The 16,922-nt window shown below is 37.2% G+C and overlaps 1 protein-coding gene across 1 annotated transcript in view; it reads left to right on the forward strand.

The window, feature by feature from the left end:
* CLVS1 (clavesin 1) overlaps positions 1 to 16,922 on the forward strand; it is a 102,302-nt gene that overhangs the window by 24,405 nt on the left and 60,975 nt on the right. Inside the window, exon 3 of the mRNA XM_066993027.1 lies at positions 13,006 to 13,180. Coding sequence (XP_066849128.1) covers positions 13,006 to 13,180 — 175 coding nt within the window. The remainder of the gene's footprint in view (positions 1 to 13,005; positions 13,181 to 16,922) is intronic.

Genomic DNA, 16,922 nt, shown 5'->3' on the forward strand with positions numbered 1-16,922 from the left:
TTGGCAGATCAGGGTGGGAGTTAAAATTAAACTCAGACTGTAAGCAGTCTGCTTTTTGTATATGTGTTTTGTTGTTGATGTTTGTTTTGTTTGTTTGTTTTCAGAATGACACCAACTGCAGCATATTAGGATTAATTTTGCAAAGACTAGATCACTTGTAATTTGTCTCTGAAATTGCTGTAAGGTCTTTTTATTTACATTTTTGTCAAGCCAAAGGATTGGCTAAAGAGATGTATGTACCACAGTTGCTTTTAAGCAGATGAATTCTGCTGCTGTAATAAATGTATTACAGACTGTGATTAGATCTATAGGAATGAATCCTCCCTGTTTAATTTCCCCCTTTCAGTACAATGTAAACTGGGAGACAATAATAGAGAAAAAAAGGACACTTAATGTAGTATTAAAAAAACACTGCAATTTTGTCATAATGCTAAATTGCAGCTCCAATATATTAAATTTTCTAATTATCTGTTATGGTGCAAATATCTACAGTGCCATCTCCTGAAGAGCAGGCTTTGTTCATTTAAAAAAAAAACAAAACAACAACAAAAAAAAAAAACCTTCAAGATAAAGCTATTCCAGTGAACAGAATATGCTAATAGCAACACTCAGATCTTGACTTTCTTAACATCAAGATTAGAATCTGTTAGATCTCAAGGAAGATTAAATGTGACTATCTGTTTTTATAAAGGTTTATTTTGTTGTTGTTTTTTGTTTGTTTTTAATCAGAAGAAATAGATAAAACAGGTGTTTCTTTGTAAACAAGCTTGTACTGTATGCAACCGTTTTTCAAAATACAAGAGGTAGTATAGAACATGGGATGATTTATTTGCTCGAGACTTCCACATTTACCTCTAACACCAAAATTTTCCTTCTGGCTTTTTTCTCAAGGCCATATTACTAGACTTGCTGTGATGATGTGTGCTGATCCTTTTACAGCAGTCTGTATCTTTATTTTGGTGATCATTACTTTTTGCACCTGGAGTAAATATCCTGGTTGTTCTAGCTACCTGGTTCCAGTGCTGGCCTCTGACAAATACCAAAGTGAAGTCTGCCAGGGCATCAGTGTGAACTGAGTTCAAAATCACAAAAAATATGTCTGTCATTTATTTTCTGTACTTTTTAACATATGTTGCTGTATGAGTAATTATATATAACTGAGTAAATTAGTGCCTTAATCAAATATTTTCAGTAATTCCTTGTATTGAGTATGCGAGAATTCCTATTAGAAGTGAAAAAAAAAAGTCTTCACAATGAAAAGCAATACAAGCAGAAGTAGAACAGTATAAAGCATTACATCATCAATGTACCTTTTCCAGTTAAGAAACTTAAAACACAGATATTTCCACCAGAAACAACACACCCCAAAAAAGTTGTTACCAGAATACAGAGAATAAACACCCACATGTACTTTATTGTACAGAGAGGTTAGAGCAGTTTAGGATGCTGCTGATGACTTCTGTAGAAGGAAATTAATGACACTTTTCTTTCAGAATCCTGAATGTTGCAATTTGTGTGAAGCTCTGTTTAGTTCAACTGAATTTTAATAGTTTATAAACCATTCATATTGTGTTTTCACTGGCAATTCTTGAGAAATTTTGATAGTCTGCCAATATCCCATTACTATTCCAAGGCAAGGACCACACTTCACCTGTAACACTAATATGTATCCTACTTAGAAGTGCTGGCAGATACCAAAAAATTGTACTGGCATCAGGTTACAGTCTGGTTGTCCTTGCATCATTAACATATAACGGTTAACATACCAGTGCAAGGCTTCACAATCCTATTTCTGCTTTGTGTTCTCAAATTAAACGGTAACTGTACACTGCAGCTATCAATATGTGACACAAAGATGCATCTCATTCCATACAGGACAAAGTCTTCTTCTGCTAGATGGTGGAGTAAACCATGTTGGTTAAAAGGTAGAGTTTATTGGTGAAATTTAAGGTTTCAAATTCTGATAAAAATTGCAAGTTAGGTATTGATTAAATGCTTCATGTAGACTGCTGATTTGCCACAGCATTCTGAGAAAATGAAGTACTAAAAAATTATGAAGGACTGGTCTGAGTTTTAAAACATGCTTTAATTTTTCCCTTTGTGATTATGATGTATAAAATTTTACGTAGAAATTAATTATAACCTATTCTGTCTGCTGATCCTGCACAGGGGTGTTTTTTTTTAAAAAAAATATGTAACCCTTACAGTTTCTAGCTTTCAGTTTGAAACCTGGAATTTGATATTTTTTGTTCCTTAATTACTTCATCTGCTTTGAGAAAGGCAGCCTAAACTCTCTTGTATTTTGTATTTCCAAATTGACTGGGTCAGTCCCATTAATTTGTTCTGGTTGCTGCTTTGGAAAAAAATTTCCACTGGATTTATTGGGTTGCGGGGAGTCCTTCTAGGCTCACCTCTTTTCCCTTTTCCTTGGAATTCTCTCAGAAAACAATATTTTGCACCTTCAAGACCAAAACTTAAAAAAAAATTAAAAAAAAAGGACCCTTCCAAAGAACTATTTTGTCAAAGAAATCTTGTACACCCAAGGAAAGCTCACTTCCTCTCTTTCAAAGCAGCAGTTAGTTGTGGTTCTCTTTGGTCCTGAATATTTTTTGTTCCACTTACCAATATTACTCTATATAGTGGCAGTAAAATTCACAGAAATTACTATCAACCAAACCAAAACGCACTTAGTAAAAGGCCATTAAAGATACCCAGAATAGTGTTGAATATGTTTGATTTCTGTATTCAGTAATTCCCCTTCAAAAGGAGCAATAACTTCACTCACAGGTGTCATTACAGTACCAGTTGTTATTCATATCATTCTTACCACATTCAACATTAATTCCTAAGATTTCTCCTACAATGTGTATCATTCAGACAGATGTCTTCCATGACCTTTGTTTTTTACTTGCTAGTTATAAGATTAATTGTGTTATGTTTTCTATTTTTTTTTGTTGTCGTATTGAAAAGTCATGCCAATGGAATCCAGATCTCCCAAAAAAACTTCTGCCAGCAGTTTTCCACACGGGAGGTCTGATACCAAACAAAGTCTGTGACAAACCCAGAGAATGTTAGTAAGAAGATGTATCTTTTTCTCCAATTCCACTGGTAACCTTTAACCAGACTCTTCATTCCTGGTTGTATCGCATCACATTTTATATTTTGTTAAAGATTTGGTGAAGTTCGGAGTCTTCTACTCATATGTCTTGTTTACATTTTCAGTGGACTTCTGAAAAAAAAAAAATCTGCAGTCTTAGGAGGCAATGGTGGTTGCTATTCATTTCTTCACTTTTTCCAGTAGAAATGGATCCATTCCAAAGTGCCTAGGGTGAAAACTGCTCATTTTTCTTGATCTTCATGGCACTGTATACTCTTTTCAGCATAACTGTGCAAAGCAGTTTCTTTTTGGCTGGCAGCATCATGATCCCATGCACTTTTAACAGCCTTCTTTATTTCATAAATCTACAAAGGTTCTTTTTTTTTTTTTTTTTTTCTCCTGATCCTTCTCCCCTGCTTGGTTGAACCACTAACACTACAGCAGATTTTCTTCCTTTTTCCCCCCTTTATTTTTGAGGAGATCCACAGTTATTTTTTTTCTAGACTACTGTCTTATGAATCTTTATAGCATCTGTTTTGAGTTCCCCAGTGATCATTTCTACATCAATAATATTAAGTTCCTCCACCTTGTCAACTATATCAAAGTTGCCTATTGTTCCAGTGGGAAACCTCTTTGATATATAGTTCTTGACACATCTTTTCATTTGCTTATAAGAAATTATTAGAATATTTTCATGTCTGTCTTTTATTGGCCTTAAGGAGCTCAAACTAAAATCATTTATAATCATTTTTGTGACTGACACCTCTTTTGTACAAATTTTTAATGTCTGCCACTTTCACTGTCTAGGTTTGCATAGGTATGTATTATTTGCCTGGTTTAACAGCCATTTTCGATGTTTACTAAGATATGCTTGTGTTTCTACTCTTTCTTACCTACCTCTTCTCATGTCTTGATATTTCTCTGAACCAATAGAAGAGGTTCAGCTTTGATTATTTGAATATTTGATTATGATCCCTTGATGATGATGTCTCACATGGCTTCATCAGTCTGTTCTTCTTGCTGTTCTAGCAAAACCCTAATGTGCTCTTGCCAGACAGGCATAGGAACCATTGAGCTTCTACAAGCTTTATAGCAACCACATTTCATTATATCTTCCTCTATATTATGATATGTAAAATGCAATTTTTACTGGAGAAAATATGTTAAGTCTGGAAACAATTATGTTTCTGATTGTTTTCTTTGATAGTTATTTCTTTGGTTTCACTGCTGGCATTGCTGCTTACTGCTCACACCTGCTCTACTTTTCACTTTCATTCCTCCTGAAAAGCAGAATAAAACACAGTCCCTCTGGTTCTCCAGTATACCATCTGCTGATACCAAAACTACTTTATAAATCTTTATGTGGAGATATACATTTATGTCACGCGATCTTGCTATTGAAGATCCATGAGCCATATCCCACCATCTTCACGTGAACCATTTCCAGAAGTGCTGTTGCTGCAGGATCTGCAAGTCTGTCTCTGTGTGTGCAGTCATTTCACACAGACCAAGAAGCATGTCACACTTACTTTAAAAAGTCCACTGGGATGCTGTATTTTGCTTTTTCTCCATGCTATGCATTTGTTAGGGCCATACTACTGCATGACTGTCACCTTCACACACTGTGAGTGTCTGGAATTTCACGAACAAGGCTCTACGTATAACATATTTTCAGTTAACTGGCTATTCACCATGATCAGGACAACTCTGCTCTTCCTACTGGATAGATCATCCTTTTCTTCAGCAAGATGCAGTCAGCTCCCAACTGTCTGAACTCAATTTTTCACTTTTTCCCATGATTTCTGCTGATTATTTTTGTCCTGTAGAATCAAATGCATCTTCCATAATTCCATACATAGTAAAAAGGAACCCATCAACAGAACATTTTACCAAATATGAGCTGCTTTCCTAGGCATGTTTTGACTTTTATCTGTCAAGCACACCAATTGTATACTACCTGTGTCTCTAAAGATAAGATGTAGATGGACCAGATTTCTCCTTAGGTTTCATAATAATTTCAGGTTAGGTACTAGAAGGAGAGAAGTGACTTGGTGCATACAATTTGAGTTCACTGTGAACTTGTGATTACCAGTTGAAAGTCCTTTTCCTGTAATTTCAAGCATGCAGGAGTTTGCTTCTCAGCTGCACAGCTAAAGCTTTTCAATACACAGAGAAAAGCAAGTTTCTGTACAAACTTTCAGGCATTCTGCTACATTTTGCAAAGCTTTCTGGTTTGATGAGTGCTCCACAAATAACCAGACACTGTTTGAATATGCATAAGCAATAGTATGACCTTTGTAATTCTGAAATCAGCATTTTCAGAATGTATGCACTGGTGAGCAGAGTTATTTGATTTTAACTTTATTGTTTGATCTAGTCTTCATTGAGATCTCTTGTAAGAATGATTGTTTGCAACCAAAGGGCCAATTAGATAATTTTATTAGAATTGTCTGAGGTAAAGTATGTAAACACACCTTTTAGTTAGCTAATCAAAAATATTTTAGTGAAGCGTAGTATAAAAATGTTTTCAGGAATCCTAGTAAACATACAGGTGAGTTCTTGCCTTGCACATAAAAGTGGCCTTGAAATTTCAGGCAGGGAGTAGGATTTGTAAGTGTCAAAACTATGTTACCATAATGCCCTGCAATAATAATTTTGTCATATATAGGTAAGTGGTGAAGTGACAAAAAATAATGGAAAATGGTATAGGTTAATAAAGATTAGCAAAATTGTGAAAAATTCTGGAATGACCTAGAAAAGCAGAATTTACTATACAAAAATGTCTAAGTGCAGTGCAAGAACATGTACTTTAATATGTGGCCACATCTTGTATGCAGATCCTTCATCCTCTCTTATCTATATGCTGTTTCTTCTGGGTTTTCAATTACTTTTAACCTTTTAAAAAAAAATCAAGTCATTATGGACAGCACAATTAAGAAGTGTACTTGCTGTGCAGTGCCGATCAGAAAAGTTAATAAGATGTTAGGCTGCATTAAGAAGGAGACAGAGAATAAATAGGAAAAGATAACATATTCTTTTATGTATGCTGATATTCCAAACTCACCTTGAATAGTGAATTCAATTTACATTGAATTGTCTCAAAACAAGGGGCTGTAAAAATGTAACTGCCCCCAAAAGGAAATCATTAAAGTTATGAATGAGTGAGGTAATCACATTAGGAAGGAGCAAAATTTCCAGGGCTATTTAAAATGGAAAGATGTTGAAGAAACAGTAGAAATATAGGTAGAAGAATGCAATTGTATAGAGAAAACTTGATTCATGTGAGACCTAATCAGTAATGCTGGTTGTACCTTCTTATAATAATAGAACAAAGGAGCTGTATAATTGCTTTCTGCGATTAGGCAGTAGCTTCATAATATTCAAAAGTAAATCCTTTCTCTTTCTGTAATGAAAAATTAACTTGTGGAACGCAATGATGCAAGAAATTGAGCAAACAGCTTAGTGTGATTCAAGAATGTATTGCAGTGCCAAGAGGCAATAAGAAAAGGCTATGCAATCACACAGAATAAAATAAAACAACAGAAGTCATCAATCCTAATGCTACTAACCATAAGCTATTCATGTACCAGCATTCTTCCTGCTTCATTATCACCGCAGTTGTGCTTTGAAGAGACAGTATCCTCACAATATTGGTAAAACCAGAATAGTAGATTAAACACTACCTCTCTGAAACAGTATCCCGAGCTTTAACCATCAGTCTATTCCCACCTGTCATCTCCTAGATTCCTAAGAGTGGAGACCACTAACCTAAAACCACCATGTCCTGCTTGCATATGCTGATGCTTGAATGCACTCTGCCTATCTTCCCATGTTCCCCATAGGGAAAACTGTATTTGGGACCATCCACACATATTACTGTAGTTGTTATGTCGTTTTATTGGTTGCATTTAGGGGTAGTAGTGTAGGAAATTTTAAAATTTCAACAATATCATAACACACTGCATGTTATTTTGTCAGGCAAAGAGATCATCAGATATCACTTGCCCGTTTCCCCATGTAGGTCTCTTTAGTGGAAGCTGGTCCCATCAGGGGTCCACAGAGCTCCATCATTTGCACTCTCCCTCCCCAGGCACGGGGGCTGTGAAGGTCCCTGTTTCTCAGCCAAGATACACATAAGAAAGGGTCCTTGCACAGTTGCATTAAGATCAGGAAGAAGGAATTTATCTGATAAGTGTGCCAACAATATGAATGAGGGTGTGTAGGAGGAGATTTGTAACACAGACTTGAATGCAGAGCATGTAATTCAGGGGCTATTGGTTGCTATGGAGTTCAACTGAAGTAGAAAGTGTAGGCAAAAAAAAATATCATAATACTTGTGTATAGAAATAGGCAGAAATGTAACACGATGAATATTTTTATATATTTAAGAAAGCCTTAGAGAGGCAATTTTCAGATGAGAAAAGAATAAACTGATGCAATTTCTTTCTGCAGGCTGGCCCATTTCCCCTTCACTGGCAATGGCAGAGGCAGACAGCTCACTCCAAGGAGGAATTCAGAGCCAGCCAGATATCTGTGGATGACTGGCCTCCATTCAGTTATAAGCTAAACAGTGAATTTCTAATACTGTTAAACACAGCTTAGATCTCATCTTAACCTACTTCATTCTTTGCACCCAGTGGACTAAGCACTTCCAAAGAGGGGGGAAGGCAGAACCAAAACCACTACACTTATTTATCCTGTCTGCTATCTTGGATGCAAAATTACTTGGGAATTTTATTTTTATGCTCACGCAGATGTTGTGGGGTAAAGCTTGCTATCTTTTCCTTACAGAAGAGGAGAGATGCCTGTCTGAAGCTGAAACACTGGAACACCCTAAGATAACTACACTGGATGTGATGGAAGAATAATTTAGAGCAGTGATGCAACTTGTGTTTTACATACTAGGAGTTTTATGTTCATGTTCTGCTTTTTTTTTCATGTTCTGTTTTTTTTTTTTACAAAAAAAAAATCCATTACTTAACTTTTGCATGATAAAGACAGGGTTTGTGCCCTGCAAAACAAGAAAAAAAATCTCATATTGTTGAGTAAGAATTTCTGCAGTTTGTGTACTGGTGAAATATTCACATTTTTGCAGATAATGACTTCAAATAGCTTTGAATTGTTCTGCAAAGAAAGCTACACAATGGCTGGTCAAAATATTTGTTGTGAACATTTGCTGTGAATGTAACCCATTTACTTTGTGAATTTTAGACAAGTCCTGCTAATTTCTGTGCACATACACACTATTCACATCTCAGATGAGACAAACAAGCACTTTTCAGCACATGAGTCAGCTGTGAGCTCCTCTGTTCAGCTGTTCATCTTCTCTGGTGTAGGATTAGTTAAGTGAGTCATTACATTTATTCATGATTCTTCATTTTGCAGTTATTCCCCCTAGTTATTCTCCAGCCAGGGGCTGCCCCAAGTCCTGTAGAGTACATATACAGGGCCTTTCTTCACCAAAAGGCCATCACATGTAAAGATCAGGTCCTGTAGTGGTTGGACTGACTGCCAAGTCCCTCCGCTGCCAGGGAGGTAGGGCATCTATTCATGAACTGCAGTTTGAATTGAGACATGATCCCCCAAGTTCTTGTTTGTATGTCAGCAATCAGTGATTTTCTGAATTAAGTTTTAAAATTTTTAAATACTTAAGTGGAAAAACAAACAAACAAACAAAAAAACATTTTCTGAGAACACATTGTTGGAAGCTGAAGCTTTCTTATCAGTACTTCATGAGCAAAAAAAGAGAACTTAATCTGCTGAAATAAATACCTTTGTATGAACCAATGCATAAATTGGCTTCAAAAAACAACACTGACTAGATTCCAAGTTCTTTTTTGTGAATACTACATCTTGGCCATGTGTGGGAGCAATTCAAAATATTCCTTTTTGGGTTCTCTCTCCTTCACCAGCATTGATCTATGGTGTTGTTCATGTTTCCCTTTTTAAACATTTCCTTACAGCATCTTCAGCTTTGATTAGCTCAGATAATTTGGGGTAACCTGAACATGTTTTTCTGGTCCTTCTTCTTTCCAATTCATCTTTTGCATTTTACTCCCAGTAGGTGTACTCCTGGCAGGATAGTGCTAGTTCCTCCTGTGACTAGAAGCTAGGCATACATTTCTGCTCTCCATTGGCGATTTATTGTGTGGGGAGAGAACAAAGCAAGATGTGGTCTCTTACCTGATTTGTATCTTTGCCATTTTTGCAGCGTGCTAAATGCTATTCTGTTATTCTCAGCCATAGCATATTTGTGAGCTATACTATACCGTCTTCTCCTCTTAGGTGTTCAGCAAACTCATGAAAATAGTTTTGTACTACTTTGTCTTTTGTTAGCTTATGTTAACTATGATGGTGTAACAAATTCACTTCTTTGATGCATTTAAAAGGTGATAAATTCATTGATTTGGTATCCCAAGCCAGTCTGTAACAAGTAAAGAAATCCCTTTAATCTACATTTGCATTTAACTAAGCCAGCTTTTAAGAATTTTGAGTTAAGTATTACAGGGGAGAGGCTTGTACTGCATAAGTAAGACATGCATAAGACATAAATGTCTTGTCAGACATTTCTTGCAGCGTGTCTTTTTTGACTTATTTTCCACCAGTCCCTCACCTTTATTTTCCAGGTATCTCTTCAAAATGGCTGGTGGCAGAGACATGCAAATAGATCATTTAATTTCCCTGCAATGTCTTTATCCCCTTTAATTGTTCCCATTGCACCCTGGTACTCCACTGAGCTTTTTGATTCTCTCACAGCCTGCTTACGCCTCTTATAATTAAGTAATTTCTTCTTATTTATTTTCATGTTATGCCTTTGGCTAATCTCTCCACCAAATCCCTCAGCTAAACCATTTTCCTTTTTGTTTTACATTATTGGGCCTTACCCCTAGCTTCTGTTGGGCTAACTTCCCATATTCCAAAGGATATTTGAAGAGCCTCTTTTGTGGTACCTTCCCATTCAGCCAAGGCAGATATGCCATTTCCCTCTTTTCTCCCTTTTGTCATTCAGGGGCATGTGCAACTCTTTTGTAACTCATTAGTGGCTCACTTCAGCAGGCTCCATGCTGAATCTTTACAGCACCTTACACATTTCCTTTTGTGCAATAGTAATTTATTTCCTTTTTTTTTTTTTTTTTTTTGTGGTGAGAGAGTTAAACTGGAGTGGGGGAGAGAAGTTGGAGAAGGGAAGGGAACATTAAGCAAAGGAACAAAAGAGATGGACTAATAGAAAGTGGTTCTGTGTTCATGCACAGAAAATGATTTGGATGCAAATCAGTCACACAGCTGAATGACTTGTCTCAAAGGCTTGAGATTAGGGAGCAGAGGGCCTCAAGTGGCACTCTGATTTCTATCCAGTCCCTGCATTCACAAAACGGTGGGCCCGCAAGCAGCGCACCTGGAGGACTTCTGTGCTGTTTCCATGTCTCTTTGTATTCATCTGAAAAAAAAGTCTTTGTATTGACTTTGAGTCTATTTCGTACACCATGTCTTAAAACTGCAAATATAGGGAGGCAGGCAGGGATCTAGGCAGGAGACAGACTGGTTATTTGCATGCTAAGGAAACTGGGTGCTGTATCTCCCGGTATCTCCACTGAAAGTACAGGGAAGTACAGGTGAATAGTTGCTTGATGACCCAGTAACTTATGTAGACATATAAACAAAAATTGGAATTCCTAACTGCAGTGTCTAAGAGGAAGATTTTGCTCAGTCAAGTATTTTGTTGTTATTTAGAGTTTAAGTGGATTACACAGATATGCATTTTATGCACCATTTCCATACTCCTTTGCTGAAATCTTTATGCAGCCTTTAAAAGCATCAGAGGTAGAAGGGTCATGAATATGAGATTGAATATTTATTAAGAAAACTCCTTTGCACAAATGAAGGATGAAATCATTTCTTATTGCAGTATGAACCTATTTTCACACCCTCAGTAAAAGCAAGTATTTGGTTTATTTTAATATTTACAAATGTGGGGTTAAATTGAGCTGGATTAGTCCATCTTCCCCAGTCTAGCCATAAAGCCCGTCCATGAATGATGACATAATTCTTTGTTGACACCAACAAGAGAGTGAAGAAGGCTGGTATGTGTATGAGGACACTTCTGTAGCCACTTCACACCTCTGAGAGCTTCCTTGGGACCATCCTTGTGGAAGGCAGACCTCCTTGAAAAGGGGTGCAGGGATAGAATAAGGTGACATAAATTTAGTAGAGGGGCAATTGCTTTTCTTGTCACAGAAAGCACAGTATTTTGAAGCTGCTGCTTGAAAGTCATCACCCACTTCAGCTGGGCAGTATTATATGTATGTCACATTTTTCTGAAGTAAATTTAAACTAAAAATAAATGACAGTTGTCAATCCAATTGGTATTCCTTCACCTTATGTTGTTAAGGAAACTACTTCTTCAGTTTGCCTGTCTAGCACAGCTTCTCCATGCTGTTTGAAAAGGTTTGGGGTTGTACTTGGGCACCAACAAAGTTAAGTATCTTTGAGCCCTCTATATATTGCAAGTTGCCTCAGCACTTATACTTTGGACAAGCTTCTAATTTATACAGAAAGTCAAAGTTCAGAAACATCTTTTTCAACAGAACATGCCTTTAGAGAAGGAATGCACGTTTTCACTCAAAACTTGTTAAGAGAAAAAAAGAATAAGAAAAAAAATCAGCATTTATCTCCAATAGAAATTTATAGTGTGTTGCTGTTCAGGGGTAGAGGTCTTGATGGTGGAGAAGTTTGTTTTGACTACATATAGCTTTCTTCTCAGGCAGAATTTGAAAAAAAACTCTCCTGGAGGCTCAGATGGTTTGTTTTAAATTAAAGAAAAGTGCAGAAAAGTATTAAATGAAAATCTCTGTGGGAGAACATGGTGTGAGACTTCCGTATAATAGACAGTTTCAGTTTTCAGGCCTCATCAAAATTTGAGAATTAAGCAGAGATGAAACAGTGTGTTATGATTTCATTTTAGATATGGTTAAGCTGCAGTTTTTGAAGCTTTCCTTGCTTGTTGCTGTCTGAAAGAAACTGTTTGTAAATCATCTCAGTGAGAAGGACAGATGACAAAAGTGCCTGATTCAGTTTACCCAGGTGTAAATATGGAATAAGATACTAAAGTTGCCAACTTACACCTTTGCAAAATGCCTAAGATGGAAGAAGAGACCTGCCCAGGCTTCTCAGTACAGACTTTCAGGAAAGCATCTCAGCATTTTCTTCTGTCACTTTCCTTCTTGACCTTGGAGGTTTCTAATTATTCTGCCAATGCTGAGAGAAGCCTTGCAGTCAGCCTTTTGGTAGCTGCTAATTGATAAAGAGTTTCCATTTTGAGTGGATGCAGTTATTTTTCATGTTGTATTTGGCTCTCAGAAATAAGGCAACAGATAAACTTTGTTGTGCAAAGCCTTGGATCATTCCCTCCACTCAAGCAGGAAACCAGGCAGCCTATTTGTAACCACAGCATTTATATTAATATTGTACTGACTTATTTCTTGTTTTGATTTTCCTCTTTATAGTGAAAAGAATAAAAACTAACAAAAAAACAGATAGAGTATTTCCAAAGGAGCAGGGATTTAAATTGATAGCCTGAATCCATTTCATTTTGCCACAGACAAATATTTTCCCAAAGTAGCTTAGCTAAAATCTATTGTAAGGTATGCCAGAAGGATCAAAAAGATTTAATTCAGGGTTTATTTTATCCACCAGTGAACGGGACTTATCACATCAAACAGAGGAATGTGAGTTTTGGAGACGGAATGCTTTAGTGACGCCTCTGAAATAACTCTCTTTTCAAAAAGAATTCCACTAGAATAAATCCCTGTCCCTTGCACATACCCTATCCACAGCAGAGCTGTGTATCTTGAAGTTTGAAGATAACTGCAACCATTGATTTTTTTTTTTTTTCAATTCTTTGTCTTTAGGAACTCCTTCATAGATATCCTTCGGGCTATCCTACTGTCCTTGGAAGTGCTCATCGAAGATCAGGAGCTTCAGATAAATGGCTTCATTCTAATTATAGATTGGAGCAACTTCTCCTTCAAGCAAGCCTCTAAACTTACGCCATCTATCCTTAAACTGGCCATTGAAGGGTTGCAGGTAGGTGGTGGGTAACGTGCTTGCATCTTTCGTTACTACAGCCAGTGATCCATGCCTCAGCAGGCACTGGGCAGGGTGCAGAGGTGGTAGGAGAAAATAATCCAGAACCCTTTTGTGTCTGATTCATTTGCAGCCTAGATTATTATTCAGATGTTTCATTTTTGCTGTCTTTTGCTTTTATTTCATCTGGAAATCACTGTAAGTAATATGTGCATTACTTATTGCAGCATTAAGAAAGATGTTTCGAGATTTGAGGTTTAATCCATCAGAGAAATTGGGGGGATTAAAATCCAGCAGCATCTGCCTCCTGGAGCATGCAGTCCACATACAAGCACAACTGCATGCAGAGAGGGGGTTGCAGAAGAGAACGGTTCCCTTAGCAGATGGAATTGTGCTGTCTTATTGGCTGTGTGGATTCATTTGAGTCGGAGGGAAATGAGGGAGAGGGAGGACAGGCACCCTGTTGTGCCCTCATTCTGACCACTTTAATTTGTCACACAGAAACCTGTCACATTATGGTTCAGCCTGTTCAGGGTCTGCACAGCTCCTGAGCTAAATAGGAGCAAGCTAAAACCATCTGCTGCTTCAGGAGAGGTGGAAAGTGAGGGCAAGGTAACTGGGGTCTGACGGAGCAACCTGAAGATGAGCATAGGCTGTGGTGCTCAGGGTGAACTTCCACCTTTTCCACTAGAGTCCAATCCCATCTCTGCTGATAGACCTGAGCTGGATTTTTAGTCTTGAAGTAGTCTGACACAACCTTATTAATTGTAGATGTTTGATAGAGTCACAGGACTATTCAGGTTGGAAAGACCTCTGAAGGTCATCCCATCCAACACCCTGCTTGAAGGAGAGCTGACCTCAGTCTTAAACCAGGTAGTTCAAGGACCACGTCACGTAGTTGCATATCTAAAAGACGAGATTTTATAAATTATTGTGCTTCCATTTTATTTGTAGTCCTTTGCAGGAATCTTACAGTCATAAATATCTCAGAAATAATCTTTCCTGGTGTGCATATTTTAACTTTAACTCATATACTAGAAAGAACAATTTGTCCAACTAATTTTTTTGACTAACAAATTACCTATAATTAGATCACGGTTGTCTCTACTTTATGTTATTATTCAAAAATGAGGTAGAAAAATCTGCCAGTAAATTTAATCCTCTGTTCTCCTTTGTGGGGAATTTTCAGCTATTCTAACATATTAGGAAGTCAAGCTGTGCAATTAGACCCTAGAAGGATAATACCTTATCTTCTCCTGCGGCTGCTATCACTTCATCTGCCTTTGCAGAGTAACATTCTGTGGTTTAAAAAAAGTCTCCATGCAGAAGGAAGAGAAAGACAAATAAAATTCATAAAGAAATCAACCATCAGCAAGGTGTTTTTGTGCCTGTTCAATTAGTTGCACTCTCAGCTCTCCAGTAAGAGGCCAGTCCAGTCTTTATCCCATCAGATTTCTGGCCATGGCACTGTCAGGTTGTCTCCCTGCTGCATGGCAATGAGGGGACACGTCCACCTCATGGCAGCTCCAGTTTGGAGGAGTGGAAAAGATAGCTATTCCTTCCAGACATAGTTTATTCTACTGTCCCTGTTCATAGGTGTTTCTTCATCATCCCCAGAAGGAGTTTACTTGGAGAGAGCCCCCAGCTTTTTTGTAGTTGATGGCGACACTATGTTTCTGGAAGTACCAGCTGAAAGTACCAAAGCTGATCTTGCATTGACGTCATTAGTCCAACATCCTGTGCTGGGCAATTGAAGGAAGTTGCTCTTTTTCTGGTGGTGTCTGGGTATTTCACTTCTCATTTAAAGTCATATTACTGTCATCTTCTGCATGTTACACAGAAATATAATTGTCTGTCTAAAAAGTACAAATTGAGATGTGTCCCAGACTTTGCTAACCCCTGGCTAGTTGTATGAGTTGTGAATGCTGCACTCCAATTTACAAGATTTGGAAGCAAGTCATTCATACTTATAAAACACAGATATAACAAACAATGGAATTTTATTTCATTTTATTTTAATTTAATTTTTGGATCTCATGGCTGGTATTGAAGTACCTTCAGTATGACTTTGTTTTATTATTATTTTAAAAGAGCTGACACTATACTAATGTAAAATTTACTTAAAATGTAGTTGAAATGCAGGCGAGACCTACATGCAGAAAAGAAGAATCACAGTAAGAGTTTCGTTGGAGGTCATTGAAGGTAGAATGGTCAGGTGCTGCTGTCATGAGGTGATGATGCCTGAAACAGATCAAAGTTGTTTTAGTTCCTTATTATTTCTCAGTGCTATGTCATTTTGCATGTACAGATGCTCAGACAACCAGACTACATGACCATCCATGTTCTTTCTATGAAGAAATTTTGGGCCATAATAAGTCTTACAAAAGTCTGTTGAAGTGGTTGGAAGGAAAATAACTCTCTTTACAAGTCTGTAAATGCTCAGGAAGATGAAATATTAGTTACATCACCACTTGGCCTGGAAGCACTTCTTGCTCAATACTACTCTTAATTCCGTTTAAATTTCTGTATATGCTTCACCACACAAGCTAGTTCATTATAACTCAACAGGGCACCTATTCTGTTTCTCAGTTATGTTATTTAATGACCTAAAAGTAGCTTAATGTCTCTACTTTAAACAACAGTTGTTCAGATGCTAAGTATATATTTGTACAGTATGGCAATCCTCATTATGCTACAGCAGTGCAAGGACAAATGTGTTCTCAGTGCCTAAGCCATCTCTGATTAATGAGCTCTGCTCTTTTATCACTAGGCAATTGCTACTGTATGCTTTGAGCTCACACATACTCCTTCCTAGACCTCAGTGATCTTTTGAATTTTAACACATTAAAGAGAAGTTGATCACGTGGACATAAAGGTGGGAAAAGGGAAATCAATATATTTTGCAAATAACTTGATGAATTTTGAATCCTGATCCTTATTCTTTTCATGTGAACAGCTTTTCCCCTTCACAGCATATTTTTCCCCTCTGTTCTTTTCATCTGTGAAGTTATCATGCTGATCTTGTAATTATCCTATCATTGTATATAAAATTTAACTGTGACTTAAGAGACTGATCTTTCAGCATTTTGTACAACAAATTAGGAGTATAAGAGTTTAAAAGCCAAGCCAAGAAACCCATGCTGCAATCATGAAACCAATAAAACAAGTAGAACATGGTCACTACAAACCTTTCTTATGCAGTATGTTTGCTACTGACCACTGGTTTGAAAACCTCTAATAAACATGAGAATTAGGGCTGAACTGTAAGTGCTACACTGAGTAAAGTCTGGATGTGCAGTGAAGCCCAGCCTTTTTTTTTTTTTCCCCCTAAATGATGGTTTGTTTTTGCTTAGAGGATGTAGTTGTTTGTCTCCGGACAGGACTTGTGATTTTAGGGTGCTCCTATCAATGAGTATAGAGAAACACTTTTTCTTCCTTTTCCAACACCAGTGTTACATACTACATCTTGTGTAAACACATACACATATCCAGATAGTAATCCCTCAGCTAGTTCTCTGAGTTGAAATGCAGCAAATTCTTCAACAGCATCCAGAAATATCCCAAAGTTTTCAAAACATTCAGCACAAGCTGTGATCTCACCTTTGATGAAAACAAAACCAGAAGTCCATGAGCCACCAAGACTCATCTCGGTAGCTTACAGCACAAATCAGCAAGCTGGATTCAGAAATGGAGGTCAGTTTGACACTCCAGTGTACCTAGTACTGCCTAACAAAAAGGCTAA

The sequence above is a fragment of the Anser cygnoides genome, chromosome 2, assembly GCF_040182565.1.
Source record: "Anser cygnoides isolate HZ-2024a breed goose chromosome 2, Taihu_goose_T2T_genome, whole genome shotgun sequence".
NCBI lineage: Eukaryota > Metazoa > Chordata > Aves > Anseriformes > Anatidae > Anser > Anser cygnoides.